Source organism: Phyllopteryx taeniolatus, chromosome 9 (assembly GCF_024500385.1).
Source record: "Phyllopteryx taeniolatus isolate TA_2022b chromosome 9, UOR_Ptae_1.2, whole genome shotgun sequence".
NCBI classification, from domain to species: Eukaryota; Metazoa; Chordata; class Actinopteri; order Syngnathiformes; family Syngnathidae; genus Phyllopteryx; species Phyllopteryx taeniolatus.
In genome coordinates, this window is record NC_084510.1 from 24,806,251 (window position 1) to 24,827,682 (window position 21,432).

The window sequence follows — 21,432 nt, forward strand, 5'->3', positions numbered from 1 at the left end:
CTGGAACAGGGCGTCTTGAATTTGTGAGGGATAAAATGAAATATCAAGGTTATCGAGGCATTGTGACATGGTGTCGTAAGCTTTGGTGTTGGTTATATTCTAGTGATGCTTTGCTAAACCCATCAATGGTTGTCTCTCCTATCTTTGCAAGGTACAATTAAATCTCAAGACTATCCAGGCATTCTAGAGTGAAATGTGCTGCCCAGTGTCAGCTTGCTCTCAGTTAGGTTCTGGGGCTGCTTTTCTACATCTGGCAACGGGTGTCTTTAATCTGTGCAGGGTAAAATGAAATCCCAAGACTCTCAATGCATTTGGGAGTGAAATTACGCTGCCCAGTGTCAGAAATCTTTGTCTCAGTCACAGATCATGGGTGCTCCAACAGGTACCAATGATTTTTCCAGGGTTTGTACCACCAACCAGCTCTATCATAAGTTACATAGATAAATGTTATTAGCTTGACATTCAGTCGTTATTTCCAAATACGCTTCATCAATCGCTGCAACTTAAAACCGAGCATGTATTCAGTGAGCGCCCCCAAAAATGCATCAATCAAGACTAAACCTTTGATTGTGACAACAATGTGCTGTCTAACTCATCTTGTCAAGCAGCCACTTGACAGCTTAACAAAGGGATGACTGGTCTGTTAGCAGGAGGCCCGAGTCAGAGAAGAAGAAGGCTCAGACGGGCGCTGGGATTTGCTGTGGTCATTATGGCCCCTCTGTGTGACAGCTGGCCATTGAGCTCTCACAACCCGAGTGTGCCCCCCCCCCAACACCACCCCCACCTCCCATCGCCTTTGAGCGTTTTTGTCACATCCGCTTTAATCACACGAGCAGGACTGTTACAGAGTAAATCAGCTGACATGCTGCGCAACTTAGTGTCTGAACAGCAGTATAAGGTGGAACTCTCTCGTTTGAATCCACCAGGGGCGTTGACCCCGCGTCACACAACGTAAGTGCCTATGTAAAATTTGACACATATGTGACTACCAACCCCCTCCCTGGTGACAGGCACGACATCCATCTGCTGATTGATCCAGTTTTATAGCCTACAAACCCAACTAATCTGCGAGCACAGCGTGATTTGTATCTTTGTATTGACGAATTTTTTGTGTGTCTCGGTCGTGATGATTGGGAGTATTTTCACGATTGTAATTTAAGGCACCTTTTTTTGGTTTCATGACTGGTTTCATGTAAAGCAATTTTTAGATGGATCGCCATAGAAACAAATAAAAACAAATTATTAGAATACCACTCACCATTACGCTGAATGTAGTTGTAATAAGTGGGAGGACTGCCCATGTTTTTCTACAATGAGCCGGTCCCATTTTGGGGTAATGTGAAACAATGACATCCAGTGTAATCCATAATTTTCTTTTTAGTCTAATAGTTTACACACCTGGAGTTATAAACGCATATTTTAAGTAGGACTGCTGATACTAATGGTCTTAAATACAGCTTTTATTTTTTTGGAAGTTGTCGATATATCTTCTTCCGTCCCATCATTTGGTCTTTTAAATTCTAAGTCAATGATTATTAGCTAAAAACAATTACGTTTATCAGTTTGAACATTAAATATCTTGTCTTTGTAGTGTATTCAATTAAATATAGGTTGAACATGATTTGCAAATCATTGTATTGTGTTTTTATTTATGTCTAACACAACGTCCAAACTTCATTGGAATTGGGGATGTATATTTATGTTTTTTTTATACAAAGATTTTCTGTAATTACGTGCTGCCTCCATGAGTGAAAAATCAATGTTTTGACTTCAACTTTGTGGGGCTTACATCCGGTTCGCATTACGGACTCGCTTTTTTAAGAGAAGCTAAATGCCCCTAGCTCAGCCCCTCATTGCCATGGTAATGAAAGCTGTGCTCATTTGCATGAGACAGGACTGCCCCTTCAAAACAGGCTGAGTTCAGCAAGGCTTTAAAAAAGTGTACTGTCATTTTTAGGGTATTTTGATGAAAGCATGTAAGAGAACTGGGACCTGTTCTAAAATGTGAAAAAAAAGCACAATACTGTAAATCCTCAATCACTACTTGCAAATTCTTCTGTAGAACAACTCATTTATCACCCTGCGAATGGTAAAAAAAAAAAAGTGAATTGTTGACGTCCAATTGCCTATGATTAAGTTTCAACCATAAATATAACCTAAACTATGATCCCAAAACATTTTAATATCGTTTTAAACTAATCTTACAACATTACTCTCAAAATAAATGGCCTAGAATTTATTAGATTTAAAAAAACATACTCACATGGCAAAGACTGTGAGTAAAAAAATGTGCTGACAACCAACGTTTAAACTTACCTTCTCCATACAAAGATCTTATAGCAGTCGAGATGTATCAATTCAACATAGTTTCTTGACAGTACTACTTTCCTATTAACCAGAGCTTGTCGAATCTTAGGGCGGAACAAAAAGAGCACAAAACAAGGCGCGGGTGAGACTTTTGACAAATACGTCAGCAAAGATTCCACAAATTAAAAAGGCAGTTAGTGGATTTCGTGAATCGTGAACCACAAATAGGCAAATTATGTATTTAGTAGTAATTGATATTTCTACAGGTTGCGAAGCCAGCGTCCTTGTACCGGAGCATTTTTTCGCAATAAAACAATCTGAAAGGCATTTATTTTTAAGGTTAATATTGTAAATTGAGTTTGAAATGTTATACAGTTAAGCATTTTGGGATGATAGTTTGGGGTATATTTCAGGTTTAAACTATTAATATAGGCAATTATATAAAAAATGTAGGGGGCATCGACTATTCACACAATTTTGCGCAATTTTGCTATTTGTGTCGTGTCATTTTAGACAGCGAGTGGCCCGATTGGGAATTGACAATAACTAATCCATCCAATAATCTATATCAGATGAGTAGTACGACACGTGACCAGGAATGGTGCGCAACAAAGGAAACACAGATGTCCACGATAACGAAAGACCAACAGATGAGCAGACAATAAGAGATTTTAATATTAAAATATGGAATAATTTACCATGATTTGTGAATGACTGAATGGAGGGTGGGGGGCATAATGAGAGGTTAGACAGAAGAATACATGTCAGCCTTGTACACCTGTGGCCCAGCTTCTGCCACTGAGACCCCCGCCTTCAGTTACTTTCATTAGCCTCCTGAATAATGTAAAGGTATATATGCATGAAGGGACGTGTGGCCGAGGGGATGGCGGGATCTACATAATAGGGCTATCGCTCTCTCCATCTGGTCATGCGCTTGTCATCGTCCCCTCCTCCCTCTTGATGCCTCATCAAGCTTATATGTTCCCCCGCTATATGGCAATTCGTCCTTCGCCCCCCTTCCCGCTAACTGGTGCTTTTCGAACAATTTCTTCATTCGCTTTTACGCTTTACTTTCTTACTGTAATGCCCTTGCGTGGGGGAAAGGAGAGCCACAGTCACAGTTTTCAGCTGTTGATTGAACGCCAGGATGACATCAAAACACAAACACAATAAGCAGAGTGACGCAGGAGCTGCTGTCGGGCACAGCTCACCCCGAGACACTCACAGGTGGACTCGTTGACATCATACGTCCACCAACCAGGCCCCGCCTCTTAAAGGCGCACTGACATTACAATACCTACAGTATTTTTCTTTATATTTTATGCTTCAATATGCTCATCTATGAAAAATATTTTACACACACACACACACACACAAACATATATACCTGCTTCTGCTGAAATTCACCCACATTTGGCAGATTGTCAGCTGTTAATACCACTATTTTTCTTTCTTAAAAACACGCAACAAAACAAATAGTGACAGTTTTGGAGGGCTGTAACAGCTTAATAGACTTTACACCAATTTTATCGGCCTGATCGGTATTGCCCGATAATTAGCATTTTATGTCGATCGCCTTTAATGTTATAATTCGCCGATCCGATCAATGACGTCATTGAGCGGCTCCGTAAAAGACATTGACTCCGCATCGTCATCGTGCACAGTATATTTGAATCCAAAAGCTAGTTTGTTTTTAGCCTTGTCGCGTGTCTTTTGACGTAGTACTGTAAATATCTGACGGCCAATAAAGTTATTTAAAAAAAAAAAAACATGTCGGCGGTGTGGGACAGGCAACACGTCTGAGACAGACAACACGTAATGCCCGATCAGACTGCAAGACAAATCTGCTCTATGCCAAACTACTGCAATAAAATCTTGTATTCCGATACCACCGCATCACATTTTTTTATGATCGTTGGGCTTTATCTTGTCAACTCAAATGCGACCGGATACACTCGTTACCGTGGCGACGACAACACGAGTGGATCGCGCTGACTGTATTATAAGGACAAAATGGGGAAAAACGTGTTGGTGGTCACCGTTGCTCAGGACAGGAGAGGACATTCGTTTAAGGCTTGCTTGAGGTATGTTCACGTACTTTTAATACGATACGGGTCGCAAGCAGGCAACAAAAACGTTATGTAGCCTAGCAAGCTAGTGCTAGCACTAACGGTTGTACGTAAACATGCTGCCATTCTGTCGAATCATGCTGTAGAGTTTCGGTGTAGGTGAAGTAATTTAATTACAATAAAGTCATTTAATTACAGTAAGTTAGCACTCATTATTTCTGTCACGTTGTAATGTTGGTTTGACCTGACTGATTAGAATACACGATTTGACTAGAGCAGTGATTTCCAACCTTTATGGAGCCAAGGAACATATTTTACTATTGAAAGAACTCACAGCATTCCAACAAACAAAAATGTCACAAAAAGTGGATACATTAATTACTGTATGTACTTCCTGCCATCTAATAGAAGACCATTCATTTGTTCTGTCTGTCACTATGCCTCACTGGCATAAATAGATGAACAAAGATACATTATTTATTGTAAATATAATTTTTGGGAGTAATTAAGTACACAAATATATAGAGTAAATGATCAGGTCATTTAAATAGACACATTGCTCCAGCTTGTGATCGGATCGGTGATCGGTTATCGTTTTTTTAAACTCGCTGATCAGCCCCAAAAGTCCTGATCGTTTAAAGCCTACAGATTAATGGAATTTCAAATCATTTCAATGTAAATTGAGTCACGAGCTTGGCCACGGAACAAATTCAACAAGTATTTAGTTTCTGTCGGGCAAAAATGTTTTGAAAGGTCTCATCAACACAGTAAAATCTAACTAAAGGCAGATGTTTTGATATAACGCTTGTGGTGCATCTCATTAGGCTGAGCAGGTGTTCCTAATGTTATGGCCGCCGAACGCACAATGACGGTCCGACGGCAGCTTGGAGCTGACGCGAGTGCTGGGGATCCTCATGAGAATTAAACAGGCGTCTGCCACATGACCCCGATGACTCGCGAGCATCCTGAGCTCAGCTGATACCCGTGTCGTGTGCCCCCCACTCCCCGATATGACAAGCGGGAGCAGGACGAGGACAGAAGGACCAGCAGGCAATTAATGATTATGATGACTAGGGCCATCTTGCTAGCCTCTCGGCACCCAATAGCGCCCATCCCTATCATCCCCACCCCTCCAAAGCAGGAGCCCTGGCCTTGGCCCGGGGTCTGGCTCCCACAAGGACCGGGCTCGGGGAGGGTCAACGGGGGTGAAGTGTCACCACCAGATACGGTCTGGCGTGTCAGCTGTCCAAGATCACAGGAGGAAATATGTTGACGACTGAAGTCTGTGAAGTCTGTCTATCAAGAGGAAGCTCGATGTGCATGGTCAGAGACCACCAAAGTATATCCCCCCGAGTTGATTACAGTGGCGGGTCGTGCATTTGGTACTTGGGCCTTCAGTAGGGATTCAACCGACTTAATCCACCTCTTAACATCACAACTATCACAAAGCAATTATAGTAACCACCAATACTAAACAAAATCACAATATAACAGCACGCAACTGTGCCGCGTACATCATCTGGAGCGATTAAGAATCAATATTTATCTAATTGCATGACAAAAACATAAAATGTAAATAAAGCAAATAATTACTGTAGATGCTGATTAATAAATGTATTGAACAGGGCAAATAGTGAACAATCTGCTATATGAGGAACGTCGTGACCAAACCTGGAAAACAGGTTACTGGATGGTTTGATGACATGATGGTTTGAAGCCAAACTTTATGGCAGGTGTCGTTGGGCAAAAGTTAAATACATGTATATCATTTATTTATACAAATATGATACGATGTACGTAAACACTAACGAATCCTAAACATCGGATATTGTCAGCTTTGGTGGCTCTGTGGTGACATCTTTTGTTAAACAAAAGACACTGTAGATGTTTAAAGCTCCTACGGTTGCTTTGTCCCATTCCGCCATTCTTATTCTATTTATATTTCACAATTCTTGAGACTTATTGGGCTCATCTGGGACCTCGGGTATATAATTTCATGCCATTTCATGTATAAATGTGTGTTGGTGTGACAATTAAACTCCTTGAATCTTTGAATATGCCACATTGAAGGGGCTTCAAGCTGTTTATTACCACTCCCAACTGAATTTTACTGTCAAACAAAACATACAAGATAATTCAACGTTGTGTATTTAAGAGAACTGCGCTACTTTGCCTTCTGCTTACTTAATGCTAATGCACAATGCGAAACGCCATAGATGGGCTAACGAAAGGCAACCCTTTAAAGCAACAGGTATTTGAACACAAACACTGCAACAACACACATAGTCAGACAGTATAACAGTACACACCGCCATATTTTCTTTATCCTTTGTGAAACACGACGAATATCACTGCTAAACTAAACCTTGAAACCGTGTATGTATAAGTACAGTATGTACAGTATTTATAGGGCTCTTCTGCGTACATATTTTTTGGGACCTAATTGTCAACAGCGTGTCATCTGCAGCCACCAGCCTGCAGCAGAGATGTGGACTCTGCTGTCACAGTGGGACAGGTGGAGCAGGCTAACAGTCACAGCGCACACACCCGTGCATACACACGCGCACACACACACACTTACACACACATACTCAAACGAACACACAGGGCTCAGACACTGGCCCATATGGTAGACCACTGGAGCTGTTGCCCTCAGCAGATCGGGGAGGGATGCAGAGACGGCAGAGGGAAGCTGGGTAGGGGGGGCAGGGAGGAGGACACCCCAACTGTCCACGGTCATTAGGGAATTGTGACATGCATATATGTGGCTGATTGAGGAGCCGGATGTTCGGTGGAGGGGGTCGCGGTCCGGTTTATTGTTGTATGCTTCAGAGAGCAAATAAATAGTACAAATATGTTTTAGCACCACACTCTAAAGAAAGAAATATAATTAAATATACATACAGTATTCTCTCAATAAAAAGTTCAATATTTTCTTGAATATCATAAAATTACAAGAATATAGTTGCATATGTTTGAGAGAAAACATATATTTTCAAGATAAAAAGTTGTGATATTTGAGATGAAAGTTTATATATATATATATATATAAAACTTTCATCTCAAATATATACAGTACGTCTTTTTATCTGAAAAGTATATTTAAAAATTATTATATCATTCTGAAATTATTACCTTTTCTTTTCAGCATGTCCCTGATACACCTTCGTAAAATAGGCCATATTAATGTCAATGTGGGCTGCTTTTTTCCTTAAAATTTATTAGGATTCTGTTACTGGTTTCGTTCGTAACATGTTGGAAAATTGTTGATCATTGTTTTCCAAAGTAAATCTTTAATCTTCTTTGGATTAAACACAAAGATATTCAGAGGATTTGGACAATTTTATGTGAAACAAGGTCTCTGAACGATTAATCAATGAATGTTGTTGATTAATTGGATGATTGATTAGTTATTGATGAATCAATTAATTGTGACACCTCTTTCTGTATACACTTGCACCTCTACCAACTAATGCTTAAATGCATCATGCAGGTATACAGTATTATTTTTTTCATATTGGATTAAGAGTGAATGGCTATTGGGGCCACTCTGTATCAAGCATGTTTGAAAGAAGTCAGCTCCCGGAACAATTGACAATGTCCCACTGACCACATGCTAATGGAAGGCACACGCCACTGCCATTACACCCCTAACGTCCTATTGACGAAGCAGAAATTTGTTTTCCATGAGCGGACATCGTATTCTTTGTGCCTTCCATTGAAGCCAGCTTTGTTTAAAAAAAAAAAAAAAAAAAAGAGGGTGTGGTGTGAAGGATAGCCTGTGCTGGCCACCTGCCACTCAACATCACAAAGGCGAACAAGACTGACAGATGTACAGACTGGAGGTCAGATGGCACACTTTGTCATAATGCTAAACATCATCACGCAGACACACACACACTTACACTGGGTCACAAACCACCCCCAACACAAATACTACTCACGACATCAGAGCTCAGTTCAGCGAGCTCAGAGCATTGGGCTGTGTGCTTTGCATTTGGCCTCAATAAGAGGTGTTACAAAAGAGAGAGAAATATAGTCGTCCCTCACTATATCGGCGTTCACTTTTTGTGGGTTCAGTGCATCGCAGATTTTTTTTATCGTACTTATATCTTGGATTATTCGCTATATTGCGGGATTTTGCTGTGATTATTTTTTCACATGGACTGTTACTGCAGACTCACGTAGCAATAAGCGTGAGCCAGGAGGAAAGAGTCTTGACTTCTTAACTAGATGCTGTTCTGACCGTAGTTTATATTACCACCCATACGCTGTTGCGACCAACATCAACAAAACACCATCCCAAAATCATGTTCAATCGCTAATTTAAGATAATAATAATTGCTAATTTATCACGCTGTTGTTGATTAAAATGGTAGAATAGCTATGGCTAGAATTAGCGGCCAGAAGTTAGCTGCTAGGCGAGTGCCCGGTAGGCTCACGACAGCAAAATAGGCTTGCTCAAATGTAACGCAATAAGCTAGTACTATACCTACATTAACTGTGACATCATTCCTCCCTTTCGCTGGGACGGGCAGATTCACGTCACATTCTCACAACTTTTGCACACATAATGATGCAAAAATGGCAGCCCCTGTAGGCAAGTAGATATGGTGTTTTAAATGTTGTTGTTTTTTTCAATTCTTAGTAGATTTAAAACAGGATAATTTCAAGAAGATATACACATTTCCAATATATCAGGAAATTTTGACATCTCGGGTTTAGTTCCGCTCTAAGTTACACAACTGCACGTCAATAGTACAGTAAACATCGTTAGCTAATTTAATATAGCCTACCACCGCTAGTTTGAATGACTTCTAATCATAACAGGTGGTTAGGATAGAGGGAGGATAGACACAGCTGCTGGTGCTCTTTCAATTGTTGTATTGAATGAATGGTAACAAAATACAGTAAAAACAAAGCACATTCTAGCCAACCTGCCGATACCCTCAACTGACGGCGTCACTCTACACACACAGTGGCTAAAGCTTTAGCCAGTTAACAACCTGCGACCTATACATCCTCAGTTGCTCACTTCCGCATCACTCAACAGGCCAGGCTCGCCTTTTCAATGCACACATACGTTCAATGTCACAGATACTAACGACAGTGTAGAACGTGAGGATGGCGACTCCAAGTGGATAAAAAAATAATACCTGCTCCTCACATGCATATATGTTTGTATTATAAGCATGCAGCTTAAAATATACATAAATAATGAAAATAAATAATGTAAAAATTGGGAAAACATTGCCTGTACACTCAGTTAAAAAAGGTTTTTATCACAGCCACAACTTGACTCTGCAACAATTTTGCTATACAGCATTTTCCTCATTTCTAATTGATAAAAATGGTCTTAATATCCAAACCACCAACCTTCCACTGTATTTGTTTACAAACCACTTGACCTGAATATGTTCTACTACGCCACGTTCATGGGCCATACGGTGGAAATAACATTATTTGGGCTTTTAATCCCTCAACAGACTGTGGGGCTATTTTTTAAAGCACATTAAATGCACCTTTAATCTTGTCTAATCTTGAAGAGATTACTCTGTGTAATGTAAAACAGAGAAGGTCAGAAAGATTAGACTCAGTACGCTCATACTGTATGTTCAAGCAATGATGTTGGTAATCTTGTATTTATCATTGTTTGCCTATATTTTATCCATCTATTCATTCCTTGTCCTCATTAGGGGTTTGTGTGAGGCCTCTCCCATCTGACTTTTGGCGAGAGAAGCAGGATAAATCCTAGACTGGTCGCCTGCCAGTCGCAGGTTAGCTATAGATAGACAACCATTCACACTCACATTCACACACATGGATAATTTAAACTTCAATTAACCTTAACGTGCATGTTTTTTTTGCAGGGCCAGAGCCTGGATTGGAATCCACAACCTCAGAACTATGCTACGTGCTAAACACTAGCCTCCACAAAATGACCAGTTCATGTTTTTTTGTGAAGTAGTGCGGCATTTTGACCGCCAGATGGAGGCAGAGTATTAATTGTCAAGTTTATAAAGCGCCCGCGTGGGATAATGAATTCTGTTGGACAATTTTCCTATAGTACTACAGAGACTTTTGGTCTTTTCATGAATAATAGAAGTGTTTCAGCAGGGCGCGATTTAGACGTCACAACAATGGTGTCTTTCAGTCATGAAGCTTTTCATTGCACAACTGCTGTAGTGTTGGAATTGTTGGTGTTGGACACGTGATTCACCCCCCCCCCCTCCCCCCACACACACAATTTTAAAGCGTTTCCATGTGTTTTAATAACATGCTTTTGTCAAAATTTCCCAAGCATCGCACTTCACACCCTCTTTTGTTAATCTGTTTGAGGGGGCGGTCCTGTCTCAGGCAAATGAGCCACTGTTAACCCCGCCTCCTTTACTGCAAAGCCTTATTTATTTAAGCATTATTTCCCCCCGCCCCCCCCCCCCCTTCATCCTTAGACTTCCATGACCCATATCCCAATTTTCAGAACACTATAAATAATGAAGCTTTATTTTTGTCAAATATCTATTCGAGTGACATATAGTGAAAAGCTGAACTATATGGCACAAGGTACATAGAGTAATCAACCTGTGCACAGCAAACTCCCGCATATTCGCGGTTTGGCATTTGTGAATTTGCCTAATCACAAAAAAAAAAAAAAAAAAAAAAAACATATTCCCTGTTTTGGTGCAATCTAAAAGTATCTTGGTGCCAAGGAACTGTTGAAGTGAGTTGAGGAGCTTCATTTAGACAAAAATTTGGCTTTTGCTGCCATCTTGTGGCATCTGTAGACAATTACAGTACAGTATAAACCTTTTGGGGGGTGTTGCTATATCCACTTTATGACACAGTGTGACAGTGTTTGGTGGTGTGATTTAAGGTTTTTTTCCCCCTAGTGTACAATATGTGCCTTGTCTCAAAGGTTTGGAAAGTGATGTAAAGACACAATGAAAACATAATAGCAGGCTGTGTGTGTGTGTGTGTGTGTGTGTGTGTGTGTGTGTGTGTCTTGGTGCTGATCCAAATATGTTTCTTCATTGGCATTTGGGGTGAAGCAGTTCTTTCCAACACTTCTTAGGGAATTACAGTTTGTATTTACACAGTATGTGAGCAAGAATCACTTAATTTGAACTGGGCTGTGTTACAGTCAGTGAGCAATTGTGTCACTCTCAATTAACTTTAATTCTTACTACTGGTGGGTAAACCTCTTTGGAGGACAACAATGCTGCGAGGGCGTGCAACTGTGCATAAGGGAGTTGTGTGAGCATGCATGCGTGCATGTGCATGTGTTTGAGAGTGTGTGTGTGTGTGTGCCCCTTACCCCAGCCCTCCATATCTGTCCACAGGACCGCCAGCCCCGTCTAGAGTTATTCCAGGAATGCGATGAACATGGCGGCCGCGATGAAGGCGCAGAAAACGGGACTGCTGGAGCTCCGGGTGGCCGTGGACCGCTGGACCCGGGTGCTGGCCACGCTCACCGAGGACACGCTGACGGTCACCCCCGGCGAGGGCGCCGACGAGCCGCCCAAGAGCAATCCAAACCCCGCGGGGGCTATCAACGGAGACCCCCCCAATCTCAGCTCGTGTCCCGTCCCGGAGACCATCACCAACGTGAAGCGCACGGTGCGAGTTACCAAGCAAGATGTCGGAGGACTCGGGATTAGTATTAAAGGTGAGACCAACTTTTTTTTCATTATGGACGCAAATGTGCAGCGGCGGCGCCATTCAAAACGACGCAAGTTGAGTTCCAGTTAAACTTTTTTGACACCGAGCGTGGAAAACACATTAGCCGCTGGTGTTTCGAAAGAAACCAGCTTGTTTTTGGCGATTTCTAATATTTAACGAACTTGTTGTGTGGCCCAAAAGGTTGACAGCCGCCATGCTGTATTTACCACAGCGGGGAGCCCTATTAGTGTCATTAACTAAGCTAGTAGCCTAATGTAGTAAGTAGCCTGTGTGACCAAGTACAAACAGATGGACATTTTTAGACGTGTTTATGCCTCTTTTGAGTGTTAACCCCCCCCAAAAAAACTCATCAGGCATATGAATGTAACTGTGACTAAAACACACAATATTGTGTATTTTATTTTTGAAATGTTCATTAAACAATATATTTTAATTGTTGTCTTAATTTTTTCTGAGCGACGCTTTTTTGTTGCTGCTGTTTGGCTGAAGAAAAAGCTTTGAATGAAAACAAAACCTATTTCAGTAACTTTTCTTTTACACATTAAGTCTCATATCTAGTCATCTATTCATACAAATTATCAATACAGGTTATCAATACTCAATAACAAATATCTGTATAGATGAATGATGACTAATAGTATTACTTTAAAGTTGGCATAATGCTTAAAACTATATGCGACCGGGCACTCCCCATGGGACAAGACAAAGACTTCTCCATGTCTAACATTATCAGGCTTACGTTAACCGCAATGTGTACTCACAACAGCGTGGCGGCTGTTTGGAAGCCTTTTGCAATCCTGTTTACATGGCCTTAGCTGGGGGTCTCGGCAGGAAGGACAGACAGTTGGGAAGTTAAAGTTTTGTAAATGCAGTCGATAGAGACCTTGCTGTAGTTGTATTTTTCTAATCCCAAACAAAGTTTGAAAGTAGTCGTAGCAGTCACTACCCGGGCTTTTAGGATGCTCTAGATCAGGGGTGTCAAACTAATTTTAATTCAGGGGCCAAATTCACACCAATTTGATTTCTAAAGGACAGGACCAGTATACAGTGGAACCTCAACCTTTTTTTGGAGGCCATATGCACCCATGTTACTGTGCAGTACAAAATTTGTGTTTTGTAGGTTTTTTCCTGGCATAAAACACAAAGGTATTGTAAATAAATTTTAAAAAAGCTTGAAAATGTTTCAAAGGTTTATATTTTATCCAAACTTACCACACCAGTGTGCTTGGTCATGGTGACATTTTTGACATACAGTACACACAGAGCTGGCAAATATTACGGAACGTCTGTATTTTGTTCCAGAAATCACTGAACGTTGACTCGTTACGGCCGTAACACTGATTGATCCGGATATTGGAGAAAAAAAAAAAAAATCTAGCACCTGACATTACCTGCACGTCCACATTGAACAGCTGCTTGGTGCGCGCTATTTTATTACGCCTCCCGGTTGCCAAGCCGCGGAGGCAAAATTCTCAATGCGTTGTAAGTCACTGATCATCGCCTTATTGGTAGCGAATAAGCTACAAATCTTACCATGCTTCTTACACGTATCGTTTACGTTATTATGAAGGGAGGGTAAGGAGTGGGTAAGAAAAGATGGAAAAGCATGATGCTTATTGCTAAGCTATAGTTATGCATTATCAAAACATCAAAATAAGTGATTTACACTTGTCACACAGGTCTGTCTAGGACCGTGTTATTTGTGGAGACTAACCAACTTTAAACAACAAAATAACAGTGCAATTGAACAACAAAATAACAGTCCAATTAGTGCGTGTTTAGAGATATATAATAATAAACATCCACACAGGATACCGCGTCTGAACCAGAAATTAATTAGTATTTCACTGCACAGTGCAGCGAGGAATTCGTGTGCTTCCTCGTTCCAAATCTGTTGCCAAAGGTGAATGGCTTGACAAAAAAAATGAAAATTTGGGTACCAAAAAATAGCATGTTCCAGACTCCAGAGACTTGTGTTTGTATTTCTCAGAGTTAACACTGCCGCCATGCTGCTCTTTCGCTCTGCGCTGGGAATGCATTTTCAATAGGCACTAGATATCATCATATCATATCATATGACATGGCCGCCACGTCAATGCCCCACATTCAATATAGCCGCCACATAGGCACGGGAGGCACATCTTTTGGAATTGGATATATATATTTTTTATATATCTGTGAAATACGTCAGTCCCATTCTCTGCCTGCATTGCACCACAGAGCTGGTAAACAGCAGCGGTCAATTCTAGAACTGACAGTCTTTGTCAACAGCATTTTAAGTGACAAATGGAAACTGTTTTTGGACACATTGTTCAGTCCTGACGGTCCGTTTTATCCAATATCCGTTACATCGGGGTCTGTTTATTAAGGTCCTCAGTGTGACCTCCACTAGACAGAAATAGCAACAACAGTCACTTTTATTGAAAAATTGCAGTTAATGTGCCCTCACGGGCTGGATCGGACACCTCCCAACGAGCCGCTTCATATGTTTGACAGCACTGTCCCAGCTGATCCATACTGTGTGTCGCACACAAATGTGGGTATCTTTTAAAAGCAACATTTTCCTATGGGAGTTTTGCATGGCACTTATTATAAATATCCATGTATGTGTGGCCAAAGAGGGGGAAAAAACATGATTTCAAGCAAGGAGGTGGGTGGGAGGTGTTCAGCTGCTTTTACACAGAGACCCTGCAAAATCACAGTCATGACAGATGATGCAAAATTTGTCTGCTTTTGCCTATTATACAGAAAGGCGGGATACTCCCACAACTGTTTGTGCTTTCATACAACAAGACAACATCCTACAACAAGATAAATAGATGCGTCATAAGACTCGGGTGTCATATTTCACACCTTTCCGGCGTTCCCTTTAAACACAGGAACCTCAGAAAGTGGAAAAAATACCAGGTTGGCTTTGTCCCTGCAAAATGGAAACGATTGTTGGTGTTGAACTGGTTCATCAAAATCAGAGATGTAAAAGACGACTTGGCATTTTTCGGCCTTTGCCTTTAACACAGAACCTAATAATTAATACACCCAGTGTACAAGCAGATGTGTCAAAGACTCTCCGCAACAACCCAGGCTAAACTTAGCTGCTCCTCAACATACAAAGCTTGTCTCTCAATCGAGATGTATCACTTCATACTTCCTTGGACCAATTTGTGAACAGTGGATGATGAGGGGATTTCTGTACATCATAATAGTAGCAGATGACCCAGTGTATCTTCCTTAGACTTTTACACTTGGCATCTCGCAAACTGATAATTAGATGTGTGATGTCAACAACTGGCGTCACCGGGCAGGGGACTTGAGATTTGGGTGTCTTATTTCAAGTGCCTTTGTCATGGCCCTGATTCTACCTCAGAATACGGGAAAATTGCCAGATGGACTTTGTCCATGCGACAGAAAAAAATGCACAAAAATGCCAGCTTTTACAGACAGTGCAAAAGGTGTTTGGTTCTTTTTTAGTCTTCCAGTATGCACATGTTGACAAGTCGTTGTCGTTGTTGCTCCTTATTATAGCTAATGGCGACGGGTTCATTTTAGCTCTGCAACCCTCCATCACCCTGACAACAACGGTGCCTCTAATGGCAATTCTGTGATGTCCATCTCTGTGAACAGGGGAGCCTTGTAGAGCCACACAGCTTGTTATTAAAACAAAATGATTACCGGCACCCTGCTCACCCTGATGTTGTTGTTACTGCGTGGCTCAGTTGGAAGGCAGAGATAAAGAACGGGTGGGAGAGAAAAGAAAGCAAAAGCAAAAAAGATAAGAAGCGAGATGTTGGCCTGCTGACACAACAACGAGTGAACAGCTGAGAGGACCAGGCGGCAGTTGTCATTGGTCAGATGAAAGCTATGTATCAGGGAGTGGGCCGCCCGTGTTAATTTTAGGGAGCCCACCCTGGCTTTTAGTAAGCGTAGTAGAGGCAGTCAACATTCACTTTGCTGTGTCTAATTTAAGCAGAGAACAAAGTTCCAGGGGACTCATTTATTCAAGAGTGCAGAGAACAGGTTCTAAGTTCGTTCTGAGGACTGAAATTTAGAATGTTGAAGTACCAAAGAAAAATTATAATAATGTGGACACCTACCAGTAAGTAATGTGTGTTGATAGAGCCCACCTGTTCTAAACTGCCACACACTCATGCATGTCTAGCCTCATTTGCATTGGGAAGCTCCTCTAATTGACTGTATATAGTAGCAACAATCCCTTTAAGAATGCGTGGATAGACTACTTCCCTCTCCGAAAAAGAGGACTAAGAAAAGGAGTATCTCTGTGACCGACATCGAGAACTTGTCTGAGAACTGGAAACAATTATTGCTGGTGTTACCAACAAAAGGAAAAAAATCGCATGGGCGAATTTAACCACTGTTGTTCTGTTCTGTTGGATCAGAGAAATAAAAACAAACGGTTTGACTCAAACTCAATGCCAAAAAAAACGTCATGGCCCACAAATGGGAAATAGCTTTTAATTGACTGGAGGAGGACAAGCAATTATGGATACCCATATTGCCAGCATTATTGGACACGTCATTATATGTGCAGCCAGCCAGCCAGCCGCAGCAACAGCTCCTATGAAGGTGCACATCCACGGAGCTATTCCGTAGAATGAGTAAATGAATGCATCGTGCATTCCAATAGGCGATGTGTATTGGAGATTATTTGTGCATTCATTGAAAGAAATGCTTTCCTGTTCACGCAGCTGAATTTGTTGTGTGATGGTGCTTTAATTTAAATGTGGGTGCAATCTATGGCTTTAACTACTATTTGGATAACCCTTGTTTAATTTCGCCTTGTTGGTGATGTCTGTATAGGAACTGGATGGGAAATAATTGCATCCAACACAGTCTGTCGACATGATTCGGCTTAGAGTTGGGTGCGAAATGTCTCGTGTGTCTCCAATCTCCTGCTGAAATGTCCCAGTGGCCAAAAATCTAAGGGACGACAGGACCTGGATGTGCACTCGGATGGCTTTGGTGACCCTCTTTGTGCGTTCTGTTTGTAGTTTCACTGTTCTTCCCCAAGGTTTTGTGTGTATGCATAGTCAGAGCTGTGTGTAAATTTAAGCATGTCCCCACACACAAGCCCAACTTAATAAATGACATATTTTGTGTGGCAATGTTTGTATGCACGCAATACACACAAGAATCCGGAACCCAACTGCGTAGCCTTTCACAATGGATAGATAGTGTAATACATTGTGGTCATCTAGGATGATGCATCTCTAGTTCTGTTTCCATTATTCAAAATCCGAACAAATTGAAGGGTATATAAGTCACCTAGAACCGATTTCGGTCGACATTCAAGGGTCCACTGAACCGTTTCGAACGCCAAATTGTACAACTTGTTAGTGTTGTGGGAACCGCTACCATTCATTTACCTGTCACCATTTGCCTCACTACACCCCCGCTATCCCACCTGTCGTCCGAGCAACACTTTGTCAGCTTGGAGGCGCAGACGTGTGCATGACGTTGAAAAGACAAAGTGGGATGATGAAGGAATATGTGAGGATTTAAGTATTGCACTGATGGTTATGGGAAGAAATGATAATTATGCTGATGGCAGTAAGATCCATGGCAGGTTTTTAATTTATGAACTCCACCAATTACTTGCAAAGCAGTCCACATTTTAATTGTAACCACAATTGTATTAGTATTGAATTTTCTTGCAGAAAGTGCCTTTAAATTCCTCCTAATAGGACCAAGTATTGACTGACTCTGCTCCTCGAGGCATTGCCTCATTTCTAATACTTAGCCATGCAGCAAACGACTTGTCTGATGCCACAGAGGTCAAAAGATGAGGAAACCATACTGTCCGAAACTCGGTTGGCAATGTACTTGGCATGCATAGGAGGAGCGAAGCCATTGGCTTGTAAATCCCGCATGGAGCAAACTTGTACAAGATGGATTTAAAATGAATTGAATGTCTTTTACAATATAGAATGACTGCTTCACCGCAAGACCAGAGTTCAATCGCCAGCTGACTTTAGTGACCATTGTTCTCGAGTTGATATCCTGACAACCTTGATTTAACTAGCATGGCTGGAAGACATACAGGAAATAATATGAAGAGACCTGATGTACGATTTTAAAAATCTGCGCTATGTCGAGACTGTGAAAAGTGAAATACGGCAAGGATCGACATATCGTGCCGTCGTGACTGTAACGAAAGTTGTATCCAGATGAGGTTTTGGAGCTGAACGCGGCCTGAAACTTGGCAAAGGCAGCCACCTCCAAATTTTTTACAAAGAAAAAACCATAGACACAGTTCCGGCCCTTCAAAACACCCAAGTGTGCTGCAATTCTTGATTCTTGGAGTATTTTGATAGACGTATATCATTGACCTGACCTGACACTGTTTTCAATTGTGGAAAATAACTTCTATAATATGTCAGTTTAGCAATTAAGTTGTCTTAGCCATACACATTTAAAGATTGCAGTGTGATAATCTGACTGGTAATGTCCAGGAATGATCGATCATTAATATCATTTAGAATTAGGATCTTTGACTAAGTGTTACAAAAAGCAGAAGAAAAAGGAGAGCTGAAAGTTAAAGTAAATCCGACGTCGCACGTGAAGCGGTGAGACAGTTTGTAAATTTAATTTCATTTAGTTTTTACCCCCAATGTTTTTGGTTGAATTCCACATTAAACAACCATTGGGTCACTTAACATAAGAGGTTCCACTTTTAACATTAAAATAAAAATTCAGGTGATTAAATCGGCTTTAAAACTTGTTAAAACTTAAAACTAATTTTGGGTTCTAAGGCATGCCATTACAGGCAACCATTCCCGTAACTGTTGACATCGGGCTCGAACAAACCGAATGACGATGCGCATCATGTCGTGCAGGTGGGAAGGAGAACAAGATGCCCATTCTCATCTCCAAGATTTTTAAGGGCTTGGCCGCCGACCAGACAGAGGCGCTTTATGTGGGCGACGCCATATTGTCTGTCAACGGTTGCGACTTACGGGAGGCCACGCACGACGAGGCCGTGCAGGCCCTGAAGAAGACTGGCAAAGAAGTCATCCTTGAAGGTAAGACGTTTGCACATGCGCAAGATTTACACAAACACTTCAAATGTACTCCAACAATGCCAAAGTTCTTCTGACCTTTTCCCTACTCAGTCTTGAATATGATTTAATACAGTTTTCCATTATGCCGGTTAGTTTAATCCTGAAGGGTCATTTATGATAATCTTATAGTGAGACTCTTTTAAGTCATACTTTGATCACACTTATCTGGATACATTCAAATAATGAGCTTCCGTGAAACCAGACCAAAGACCTAAAAGATCTCTGATTGTCTCAGAATAGCAATGAAGAGATGGGTTTGTTGCAGTATCGAGGAAGTACTCTGTGATAGTGCTTTGCTGCACTTCAACGAAACACCCGCTATGCTGTGGAATGTGTATAGTGAGAATCCACAGGGTGTTTTATTTTCATTATTTCTGCCTCCAGAGCTCATGTCGTGAGGTTTGAAATGGAACGGGAACGTGCGCACTTTGTAGAATTTTAAGTATTGGATCAAACCAAAAGAGAAACTCAAATATTCATGAATGCAATGTCATGTTCCAAACTTAAAATAATTTTTTGGACGTTTTAACTTTCAAGTCCAATTGTACACAGACATGTTTTTTTTATTTATTTCTTCACTCTCGATTACAAAAAATAGTTGTATTCAACTTTAACGCCATTAATGTGATGTCTTTAGTAAAACAAATTTTTTTTTCTAAATAAATAAATAAATATTTTCTCAATGGGCAAGGCAATGCGGAAATCAGTTTTCAGCCACATGGGAGTTTGCCGAAAGCATTGTTTTCAGCTGCCTCAAAAATGTTGTCTGCATGAGGACAGTAGAAAGAAATGCATTGGGAAAAAAAAAAGTTTTTTTCATGTAGACATGACATAAACGTGTGACTTATTAGTGTAAGCTGCAGGAAGACAACATAGTAAACTCAGTTATTGGTCAGTGATTTACAGTGTGTGGTGCTGAAATAAGCAGGGATGTCCCTGAAAAAGACATTGCTTGGATGGCAGCATATGTTGCTCCAAAACCTCTATGTACCTTTCAGCATTAATGGGAATATTACCAATGCCATGGGCACTAACACACCCCCATACCATCACAGATGCTGACATTGTATCTTTGCGTTGATAACAATCTGGGTGGCCCTTTTCCCTTTTTGGCCCGGAGGACACAACGTCCATGATTTCCAAAAACAATTTGAAATGTGGACTCGTCAGACCGTAGCACACTTTTCCACTTTGCATCAGTCCACCCCAGATGACCTCGGGCCCTGAGAAGCCGGCGGTGTTTCTGGGTGTTGTTGAAAAATGGCTTTCGGATTGCATGGTAGAGTTTTAACTTGCATTTGTAGATGGCGCAACGAACTTTGTTAATTGCCCTTTTTTTTTTTTTTTTTTTTTTTTTTTTTTTAGTATTTTTTTAGGTCTCACTTGATGTAAAAAGTTTGAGAACCACTGGTCAAAGCTAATTTGAGAGTGGGTAGATGGTGCAAACTCGACCACTTTTTTTGTGCTCATGAGCAACCCTGCTGCCAAGTTTTGTTGACTTCAGCCAAGGAAGCAGAGCTGCAGACAGGGGAGCTCAGTGCTTCTGTCTTCCACTTGTCCACAGTCAGGCAGAAAAGTGTTGACAGCAGACAGCTCAAGCGGTGCCGCGCTGTGATCCGTCAAGTCAGGAATCATTTCGGGCAGGCTCCCCCCTCAGTAGAGCAAGCAATTAGATGAAAGAAGCGAGAACACTCCCAGTGGAAAAGTGATTTTGAGTGCGCACTACTTAATTTCTTTTCACACCACGCACTTATTTTCGATTGTGTTACATGACTGCATCGGCAAAGAGAACATTTATGTGCCGGCCAGGACGATTTTATACGGAGCTGTATCCACTGATGTCCCTCAAAATATGTAACAATCTACAGTGGTGCCTTGACGCACATAGGGAAAGAAAATGCTCATCTTTCTTCTTTCCCTATCTTTAAAAATTTAAATGAATGGAATTGTCAATCTGTTTCAGCCCTCAAAACATGCACACATTTTTTTTGGAACACAATAAAAATAACTCTACAGTATTTTACTTTTTCTTTAAAGAACATAGTAAACAAAATTAAATGTGAAGACTCAAACACTCTGGCATTGTGCTTTCATGCAGATTATCTGCTCTTCCAGGTGTGCACACCTTGGCTACCAGGGGACAGTATAATACTTACATAATAAATACACTAGGTAGCAAGCTGGAGTACCATTAGTTGTTTTTGCAGAGGATAAAGAATATATTCCTGTGAGTATTGTTATACTGTGTTTCTACATATGTTGCTGCACTGTTTGTGTTAAAATATATGTTGCTTAAAGGG

The 21,432-nt window shown here is 41.1% G+C and overlaps 1 protein-coding gene and 1 long non-coding RNA gene across 4 annotated transcripts in view; both read left to right on the forward strand.

The window, feature by feature from the left end:
• Positions 1-4,088: 4,088 nt before the first annotated feature.
• LOC133484121 (uncharacterized) lies at positions 4,089-10,791 on the forward strand. Its single transcript, XR_009790290.1, has 3 exons — positions 4,089-4,391; positions 10,073-10,153; positions 10,247-10,791. It is a non-coding gene; the product is annotated as an uncharacterized LOC133484121 (long non-coding RNA).
• Positions 10,792-11,057: 266 nt separating this feature from the next.
• The window catches only part of snta1 (syntrophin, alpha 1), a 35,888-nt gene continuing 25,513 nt past the window's right edge, over positions 11,058-21,432 (forward strand). The window contains exons 1-2 of one of the 3 annotated variants that reach the window (XM_061784333.1): positions 11,058-12,042; positions 18,908-19,093. In XM_061784333.1, the coding sequence (XP_061640317.1) occupies positions 11,754-12,042; positions 18,908-19,093 (475 nt within the window). In that variant the 5' untranslated portion in view covers positions 11,058-11,753. The remainder of the gene's footprint in view (positions 12,043-18,907; positions 19,094-21,432) is intronic. The other 2 variants (XM_061784334.1, XM_061784332.1) reach the window with 2 other exon arrangements.